The sequence below is a fragment of the Dermochelys coriacea genome, chromosome 11 (genome assembly GCF_009764565.3).
Source record: "Dermochelys coriacea isolate rDerCor1 chromosome 11, rDerCor1.pri.v4, whole genome shotgun sequence".
NCBI lineage: Eukaryota > Metazoa > Chordata > Testudines > Dermochelyidae > Dermochelys > Dermochelys coriacea.
Genome location: NC_050078.2, coordinates 34,831,336 through 34,841,833, shown reverse-complemented (window position 1 = coordinate 34,841,833; position 10,498 = coordinate 34,831,336). Strand labels below are relative to the sequence as shown.

Sequence of the window (10,498 nt, the reverse complement as noted above, 5' to 3'; positions counted from 1 at the left end):
TATATACTGTGAGGGCTGTATTTGTAGAGAAGGTTGGAAGCTAAGCCGACTTTCATATGCCTTTTAAATAATAGGTTTTCTCTGCCAACCATATGGGGAGGGCACTCTCAGCAGCTGTCAGTTATTTACTTAGATGGGGCTCTCTACAGTCCAGGTGCTCATTTGGGGGTGAAGTGAAAGTGAGGTCTGCTTGAGCTTTGCGAGCACAAAGAAGGGGGAAATGTTAGTGCCCAAAGAGAGCATAGATTGGTAGAACAGGGCCTGGCCCCACACCTCTTGCTACTTGGCAGATGGGGTAGTGCTGGGATGCATGCATGCTGCTTTTTGTAGCAATTACCACTTCCTCACTCTCTCAGAGACATTCTACATGCCTCTGTCTTTTCCAGACAGAATACCTATGGGAACTCTCACTGAGTGTTGCCCCACTGCTGCAGGTTTTACAGCTACAGTAGTGTCACTCCATACATTTGTCTTGTATGGAATAGAACGGATTCCTACCCTCTGCCTGTGCTGTTTGGGGGCATTGAAAAATAGTAATGCCATTCATAATTAAATTGGATTTATTCCTTTTGTGTTCCAACACCATACAGTGGGTTATTAACTCCTACCTGAAAACTGAGGTTTTCCTCATCTTTAAGTCTCATAAAGAAGTGTGTTCTATACTGCATCCCCTCCTAATTATATTTGAGATACAGAGCCTCCCCACTATGTGTGCTGAGCCTTTTGGCTTTTTCTTTATTCAGAGTAAATATGAGATTAGCCTCAGCTTCTTTTTAGTGCAAGACTTGTGGTTTCCTTCTTTTTACTGTCATTAAAAAAAAACTGTTTGTAATTCATCTCTTATTTCACATCTCATTTTATTATAACATTGAACTTCCTGTAAATAGGCCTGACTCTTTTTCCTCTGCCCATAATAATAAACAAATACATCTGAGTGTAGATTCCAGACCTTCCTAGATACTACCCAGGCAGGAACATCAGCATGTTGTTCACTATTGCCCATTTGGGTACCACTATCCCATTTTATAAGGAAGGAAACCAAAGATGCTGTAACAGTTGGGCACCATGGGTGTGTTGTGAGTACTGAGATAAAAAGCCTTCTGCCACATGTAATAAATGAAATTTCCAAAATGAGATGGACACAACTGAAAGAACTAACTGGCAGTAGCTACTACCCATATTACAACTGTTAACCCAGTAAGCAGAACCAGTTGTAAGTTAGAGAGGACTGGAAATCATCTTAGGAGAGATATTTTACATCTGACTTCTTAATTATGTTTGTTTTACTTAATTAAAAGGGCATAGTATCTATTTGGAAGGACATCCTGGATATCTGGGAGAGGATAGATATGTGCAACAGGGTAGTTGGCCCTTTAAGGGGGTCAGAGCCAAGTCTACCTGCAACAGCCTTCTTTAAGCAGAACAAGCCCATCTGTAAGTAGTTTCAATTGCCTATGTGGATGGTTGGCAGCTTATTGGCTAAAAAAACACTTGAACCTGGTAAAAGGCTAGCAGAGGTCAATGAGGGAAGTTTCTAGAGAGGCAAGGAGGTTCCAGGAAAAGTTGCTTATTGAGGGACCTCTCGGATTGCTGTAGGAGGCCCAGCCTGCAATGAGCTGTGTGTTACCAGGAGATTAACTACATCTGGGAGGAAAGCCCTAAATCCATCCTAGCTCCAGGAATCGAGGTCAAGTGTGTGTGTATGCTGGGGATATCCCTGGACATGGGACTGATAGCTCCAGGGAGTCTGCCTCCCTGTAAGAAGGTTGGGTGAAGTTCTTTCTTGTGTTTCTATTGAACTTTCCATTAATAAATCAGACCTGTGAAGGTAGCCACTTTGAGATGTAAAGCTGTTGGTGAACTTATTGACAACTCAACTGGTGAAATTAAGGGAAGTTGCACCTGTAGTGTTGTTCCTGACTGCACCAGGTTGCATGGGAGTGGCACACACCTTTTACAATAGGACAGGAGGATGAGCCTAAGGATAGCTTAAAAGATTGTCTGCCTTGTCAATATGACTTCTCTTTGGCCTGGAGGGAGTCACATCTAGGAGAAGGGGAAAGTTTGACCTCCACAGCCATTCTCTTCTTGGTCTGCTAAATGCCAAGAAGGGTACTGACTGTGGGGTGAACACATGTTCATTAGGAACTAGAAATAAGACCAGCAGCACGTTTCCCATGGATCATCACAACAGCTAACAAGTTAATTGCTTTAATTCATGGCCAGTCTGAATAACAGTGGAACCAGTGACCAGATGTGAAGAGTTCAGGAGCTCACTCCATGAACTCACTGCCACATAGCCCCACTTCTATCATGTTTTAATTACTCTGACTTGGATAGGTATTTTAGAGAGCTAACTACACTGTTCTTAACCCCAGGTTTCCTAACCATGCTGAGCTAGGAAGGAGGAAGATATCAAATAATTGGTTTAAATGCCCCACTTAATAGAATGTAATCAAATATGAGCCTTTTCTTCTACGAGTAAGGGCTGCCAGGTCAGGGTTAGGATGCAAAGCTTCACAGAAAATAAGGCCTGAAAATGGGATATGAATTCTCTGATTTTTCTTCCTAACTTGCAATTAAACACTTTCTTCTTCCCAAAACATTCCCAAACAGACACTGGTGTAACTAAGCATAAAAAATGGCCGTAGGCCATTTTAGCCTCAAAACTAAGAACGAAGTATGCAGGAAAAAAATTCCAAAGTAATTATGTTTTTTCCTGACTCGGACCCTTCCTATGGAGACATTAATACTTTCATGCCCAGTAATATAAATGATCAAATTTGAAAAGGATACTATTAAACAATGTAAAGACCTACCTTTCTTTGTCCTTTATCTTAAACCCTACTCAAGAATAACAAAACATGAGCTATTTTCATGTAACAGGTTTAAGTAAAGAAGAAGTAAATTAGCTCTCTCATAGTTATATTAAAAATACAACAATAATACATGCTGGGATATCAATGACAGATTAAACTCTGAGAATCAAATTGAGACTAACTGACCCCATGCTATACTAGCTAATGCAAGAAAATGAGCTTGCTCCCACTCCTCTATAATAATGCAGAAAGCTGGCCAGTGAGCCATAATGAAACAGGACCAATGCCTATTTTTTTCATATGTTCTTCTGTATTTCCAACATTTCTGACAACTATATTTTTTGCCCCTTGTTTGCTATTACTTAGGGTCTCTGTTCTTTTGTCTCGTACATAAACATGGCATTTTGGGATATATTTTTCTGTGGTGGCATTACTTAAGTACTATAAGCACTTTGTCTTCAGTCTTGCAATACATTTGAAGCAGTATAATGCATGCTTTGTCACAGTATTTCTCACATAGCCATACACTCTTGAATACATTGTATTTATAATGTAGATATTTATAATGTAGAATATATATATTCTCAAATAATAGTTTCTAGTTCTGCATATCAATACCTCCATAAGGTTCCTGAAGTTCAGCTGCTGGAGCCTGATGCCCAAACCCCCTCCCCCCCAACATGGGTCAAGAACTCACCTTGCTCCTGCAGCGTTGTGCCCCCCTCTCCCCAGAGGCGGTGCAGGGCAGCACATCCAGGAGTAACAAGGAGGCGGGGGAGGGGGCAATGCTTTGACAACCCCCTCCCCACCCATCACTGCCCAGGAGGCGGTTGCAGCCACACGAAAAGCCCCTGGTGGCCGCATGTGGCCAGTAGCTGCATTTAAGAAAGTTGTGCTAATATGTATCTAATGCCTATTGCACTTCAGTTTGTATCTCTTCACTGTGTTCCAGTACAACCCAGTATGTGTCACAATATCTAGCAAAAGACAAATAAGCTTATTCCCTCAGTTCGTTGTCAGTAACGGACAAGTTACAGGTTACTGTCATGGGTCATAAACCTGCTGAGAAGAAGTTAATTGCTGCCAAAAGAACTTCACTTAAAAGTTAGCATCATGCCATAAATATCTCTGATATAGGGTAAGCAAAACAAAAATAATGGGATAGAGATTAAAAACAACTAGACCTGGCTGGAAGAACTTTGCAAGCTTCAGATTATGATGAGAGACTAATTCAAAAGGTATAAAATTACCAGACATTACCAATGAACTCTAGATCTGGGTATTGGTCAGGCATGCAGAATTTCAAATATTTCTGAGCTATACACAATGGTTGTTTTGTTATCATGAGGAGTAACTGTAGGTCATGTGCTGTTCTCTTGAACTCCATGGATTATTTTGGTGTAACTGAGATCAAAATCTGGACCCATAAATCTGACTGGACAAGCATCTTATCCACTGTATGGTTTGAGGGAGTATGTGCCATGTTCGGTTAGACACTTACTTCCCTCGTGCAAATTATTCACCATTTGGCACTGGAAAATCACTCAGTATCACCAAACTATGAATGGGTTATAAGCTTAGTAACATTCCTGTGGGTAATGTCACAAGACTGACTGGCGTTTGAGCTATCGGTTGCAATTGTGATTCAGGTTCACCACAAGCAGGAAAATGCTCCTCGTAGGCTTCTTTTAGTGTAGCTGTGAAGATGAGTCAAGACCAAAGGCCATACTACAGTATGTTAGAGATGTTTTTAGCATGCAAGTAGCTAAGAATGGCAGAAGTTGATGATATGTCACAGCTCATCTGCTGCTTGAGGCAGTGTTGCCTAATGATTTGAAGAGTTGTTTGGGAGTCAGCAGAGGAAAACACTTGCCTTTGCATTACCCATCTTGCTCACCTTTCTTTTCTGGGCACTGGGAGACATAATGTGTGTAAAACTCTCTGGGGTGATGGATCAAGGATACATGTCCATCCCCAGATACAGTAGCTGGCATTTTGAGTTGGTGTAGAGGGAGAAGTAGGTCAGAACATCCACTACAAGCCGCATAACTTAAAAGTTCTGTCTAATTTTGAAACAGGACTAAATACCAGAAACTCCTGCTCTCTCCCAAGGCTCTGGCAATGACTCTTCTATTACTTTAGCAAGTCACATATTTTTCTTTGTTCTGTGTTCCTATCCGTATAATAGGGATACAACAGTTTGCCTCCATCCCTGGATTGTTGTGATGATTCATTAGTATTTATTAAGTGTTTTGAGCAAGGAAAACTAAACAGAGATGGGCCTAAATAGAAACAGAAATTCACACCCTTTAATCTGGCAGAAATTTGGATTTGGATCTAATCCGGATTCAAACTCTGTGGCTAGAATCTACCTGTAATAAAAAGTACTGTTATGAAAAACCCTAGATTTCTAACAAGCTTCTGATACTCATCTTTTAAACCACAATACGATATTTAATTTTGATTTACAGGTTATTCATTTTATCTTTCATTAATCCCTGGTATATTAATTTTATCAGTCACTGGTAGCAAGGAATGTTTTTCTTCAAGTTTGTCTACATGAGAAATTGAGCCAAATTAAATAAAGATGTGAATTTAAAGTGTCTTAACTAAAGTGCATTGAATCGTTGTATAAATGCTCTCTGAGAAGCAGAGTGCAGTAGAAAGTAGTTCAATTTAGCTTAATGCCAGTTTTGCCATCAACTTTAGTGGGAGCAGCAGGTCACCCCTGTGTGGGTATAACATGCAGTCTATATCATCAGGACAAATTATATAATATATATATGTAATTTATTTAAATATACATGTCTCACAATTCTGAATTTTGGACTTGACAGACAAAATTTGATTTGTTTTCCCTGGAAGTCCAGCTACTTAATGAAATAGTAAATATGACCAAAAGGACCAAAGCAGCGGTTCTCAAACTGTAGGTTGGGACCACAAAGTGGGTTGTGCCACTGTTTTAATGAGGTTGGCAGGGTCGGCATTCGACTTGCTGAGAATAAAGCCAAAGCTTAAGACCCATGGCTCAGGGCCAAAGCCTGAGCCCCCCAGCCCAGAGCCAAAGCTTCAGCCTGAGGGTTTCAGCGCTGGGTGATGGGGCTCAGGTTACAGGCTCCACACCTGGGACTGAAGCTCTTGGGCTTCGGCTTTGGTCCCCCTTCCCGGGGCCATGTATTAATGTTTGTTACCAGAAGGGGATCACGATGCAATGAAGTTTGAGAGGCCCTGGCCTAATGAAAACACTTGATCCTGCAGAAAGAGCGCCCTGGCGCATTTTGTCTTGCCAGCAGCAGCAGCAGCAGCAGCAGCACCGGCCGCTCCCCCCGCCGTGCAGACGGTCAGGGGGCCCGGACTCCGCTCTAGAAAAGTGCTGCAATTGCGTCTCTTCCCTAGCTTCTGGCTGGTGATGGTTCCATGCCAGTGAAGGAAACTTTAGCAGCCTCCGTACCATCCCCGCCCGCTACACCCCGAGGGGAGCAATCGCAACCCCGCCTCTCGCAGCGCACTCCCACCCGCCCCACGGGGCGCCACCCTCCCGAGTCCCGCCCCCCAGAGGCACGTCTTTGCCCCAAACGCAGCCCCCGCCCGCTAGGCGCGCTCAGCCTGCCCCGCTTTCCCCAGCCCTGGAGCGCCGCTGGGAACCGGCCGGGACACGCTCCCCACCCCGGGCTGTCCCTACGCGCCAGCGCCCCACCTCTTCACCCCGCTGGAACCCGCGGCCGCTGCTCGGCTTCTCCCCGCCACACCCCCCCGGCCCCGCGGCTCCCCTGTCACTGCCCAAGTAGCAAGCGCGCGGTCCCGCGCGGGGCGGCCCCGGACGGAGCCCTCGCCGCGCTAATGTTTAACTAGGTGCTGGGGAGGCGGGAGTCCGCCGCGCGTGCCAGAGAGGAAGACGCTTCGCTCCTGCTGCCGCTCGCCGCGCTCGGGCAGGGTCCGCTTCCCGCCGCTCCAGTCATGAAGGTCAGTAAGTAAGTGTGTCGCCCCGCGCCCCAGCTAGAGCCAGCGGTAGCTGGAAAGGCCCTGGCGTGGGGCTCGGGGCAGGAGGCTCGTTCCAGGGACGGACTGTGCCGCGCTGAACGGGAATGCAACGCTCTTTGTACGTGAGCAGATTCACCCGGGGCGCGGGCGGCACGTTCCCGTTCCAGGCACGGGAGATGCGAAGGAGTATTTGCGGTGCGAGAAAGAGACTGTGGTGCTTGACCGCAAGGATACGGCGGCACTCCCCCGCACGGCGCACGCCCAAACTCGCCCTGTGCAGTAAACTGCTCTGGAACCAGGCCAAGTGCACAAGCATACACGCCGGTACGCACACCGCCCCAGCCCTGAAACCGTCGCTTGCCTTATACACGCTGGTACATTAACACACATCGTGCACCTCTAACTGTGTATTCTCTTTTCGTGTTTTCCAGACAGTTGCGAAGTATCTGTTGGGGTTGCTTGCGATTGCAGTGATTGTTATTGCCATAGCTGTTCCTGTAGTTTTACTGACAAAAAGTAAGTTTAAAATAGTCGTCTTTGAAGAGACCCTGATAATGTGAGTGAGAAAACTAGACTGATCTCTGAAGAAAACTCAAGAATTCCAATGAGTTATTTGTCCAGAGCTGCTAGACTTTATTTTCTGCAGAATATAATGAATCCACAGCTAGAGAGTAGAGTGTACTATTACCCACTGAGTTCTGGAAAGTGTTCCCAGCAAAGGTCTTGCTGAATTGTTAGGTTGGAGACAGTGAGACTAATGTGCATTCAGACAGGAACTGGAGGCCAACTCATTTTTGAAGTTGTCTCTGGATTCCAGGGGTGAGAAGCCCCTCTGAAAATTAAAATAATCAACCCTCTCAATTCCCAAGTAAACACCAAAAAGTATAATCAAAATGTGTCACTTTGCAGCATTTTGTTTTCCAGTCACCAGAGAGTGAAAACTGTAGCTCAAATAGTAAAATTCAAGTCTGTTGATCTTGTGTGGCAGGTTGAAGGAGATAAGAAAATACATCCCCATTAAAAGAGCATTACCAAATCAAACCAACTTTACATAAATGTATGATATTATTATATAGCACTGTTACTGAGTTCAAGGAACAGAGGGATATCAAAGACAGACTTTTGGACTCTGGTCAGTTTGTGTTTTCCAGTGTGACACTAGTCCTGGACGTTAATCTAAAACAATACAAAAGCAATGTTTAGTCGGTGAAGAACTGCCAGTTGATAGGATGCAATTACACATCAACTTATTGTTTTTTTTTACAGGGTATATTAGTTATAATAGTATAGAATTCAACATTTCAGACTTGTAACAAACCAGAGAGAAATAGCGTTCCCACTGTAAAGTAGACATTGTGCAAGTCTCTTTTGTAATGTACATATTAAGAAAGGGTTACAGATATACTGGCTTGACAGAATATAGTTTCAGTGTATTCTTAAAGTAACTAGTCTGTCCAGCACTTAGATATACTGAAAAGGTTTGGGTTTTCCACAGTTTAAAGATACAGCAGTGAATTGGAGCAAAAATTGAGATTAACATAGTATAATTTATATATAGTGTTACAATTCATATCAATTATTCTTAAAGTAATACTAGCTATTAATAGAAATTAGGGGTCTTATTATACAATTCTTGAAGGTATTCTGTTGCTAGGATTTTCTCCAGTAGGATGCTTGTTTTTTGTTGGTGGCTGGTTGACTGGTTTTTTTTTTTCCCCTGCCTGATTGTCTATCAAAAATAAGATTTTCAAAGTGAAAATTGGGACAACTCTATCAGGCAGTTATGGGGGGAGGGGAAAGCAGCACTGAAAATGATTTTGTGGGTTGGCAGGAAAGGACATGGGGAGATTTTGGCAGATGGGTTGATGTGATACTTATGTTTAGGTAAGCAGTAGGAAGCATTGTGGGGAGATGGAAGGGAAGGTGACAATATGTGATAAACCTGGTTTGGGATAGTCCTGAGGTGCATGTGCATTTTGCCAGCATGCTGTCAGAGTACCTGGGACAGCTTGCCAGCAGTTCCTTCAGGGGTCCAGTATTTGTAGAGGCTAATAAAAAAGTGGGACAAAGTATTTTCTTTTTCAGACTGACAAGGATGCTGGAATGTTGTCAATGAGAACTGGGATTAATCAATAATAACAACATTCTATCGTAGCCAGTTCTTTTCATCAGTTCAAAGATGGTGTCAAGAATGTGCATTAAAATAAGGCAGTAAAATTAAATATTTAGTCTTCACTTATTTAAATTGTAATCAGATGTACAAATGTTTATATGCACTCAAATCCAATTTTTAATTGAAAACACTGTTGACTTCAGTAGCGATCTGTAAAATAGCTTCCTTTTGTATTCCTTCCTATTTAGACAGTGCATTTTTTTACCATTTTATGTAAGGAATGAAATCTATTGTCCTGGCCACATACTAACTCTTTAATTCAATTCTATGTACCTAAAATTTCCCCGTAAATTCAACGAGATACAGTATTCTCCTATTTCTAATCTAAATTGTTGTGTAGTGTTGCTATGTGGTATTAAACTGCTGTCACTTTTTAACTGAGAAGTGACTATCGTTTATAAGTGTGTGAAATAATCCCTATCTGCAGAACTTAATTTGTGCCAGGGCTTGCCAGGCCTGAGCCCTGGCATGTCTAGGCGTGGCAGTTCAAAGTAAGTAAGTAAGTTCAAAGCTCCAACACCTCTGGACTTGCCACGTCAGTTATGAAAGTAAAAAAATTGCTTGAGGCCCTGGCACCTCTTTCATTATGAATTAAGCACTGCCTATTTGCAATAGTAATATGGCTGTATCATAGCTTTTGAAGGCCAGACCCATGTTACAGTAGATGCAGAGCACCACAATACCGTTAGCCTTGGCTGGACCCATTTTACCTATGGAAGAAGAGTAGGGGAGTGTAGCATTCCCTTCACCACTGAGTCAAAATCAGTGGCTAGTATGGAAGGGGACAATGCCTCAGCCAATTTGGGGGCTGCAGGAACCTGTGTAGAAGGGGGGGATGGCCATGAGCGCTGGAACTGTGGCCCACAGCTCCTCCTTTTTTGCCTAAGGCCCCCCCCTGCTCCTCTTCTTTGTGAGGCAGGGGCTGATGTGTGTGGGGATGTCCCCTCCTCCTCCCTCAGGATTGGTTGGTTTCAGCTGCTGTCTAAATTTAGACAGCATGCCGACATACTCATTCTCCCCCAACACACACATTCCCCAAACACACACTCTGTCTCACCCTCCCCCACACTCCCTGTCACATGCTCTCCCCCCTCCTCCTCTTGACACCTCAGTTGAAAAGCAGCTGCAATCTAGTGGAATGATGGGATTGAGAAAACCGCATCATGTGCCACTGTATCTGCCCCATAAGGCATTGCAGACCCTTCCCAAAGCATCCTGCGGCCAGTTGCACGCTAGGATAGCTACCAATAGTGCACTTCACTGCTTTCTGTGTCGATGAAAGAGCTGCTAGTGTGGATGCACTTTGTCGACACGAGGAGCATAGTGTGTACATGTAACAGTGGTTTAATTTAAAGCAATTGCTCTATGTTGGCATAACTTTTGTTGACAAAACTGTAGCGTAGACGAGGCCTTAGTAAAATCTGTAAAGTAAAATAATTTTCAAAGATATTATTCTGTTAATTGGGAATCATTTAATGTGAGGAAATCATGATCTGCTTATAGACTGTCCATAAGTAGAGAGAGA

The 10,498-nt window shown here is 43.5% G+C and overlaps 1 protein-coding gene across 1 annotated transcript in view; it reads left to right on the top strand.

The window, feature by feature from the left end:
• Nucleotides 1–6,424: 6,424 nt before the first annotated feature.
• The window catches only part of DPP4 (dipeptidyl peptidase 4), a 75,656-nt gene continuing 71,582 nt past the window's right edge, over nucleotides 6,425–10,498 (top strand). Inside the window, 2 exon segments of the mRNA XM_043505197.1 lie at nucleotides 6,425–6,782; nucleotides 7,232–7,316. Of these exon segments, the coding sequence (XP_043361132.1) occupies nucleotides 6,777–6,782; nucleotides 7,232–7,316 (91 nt within the window). The 5' untranslated portion in view covers nucleotides 6,425–6,776.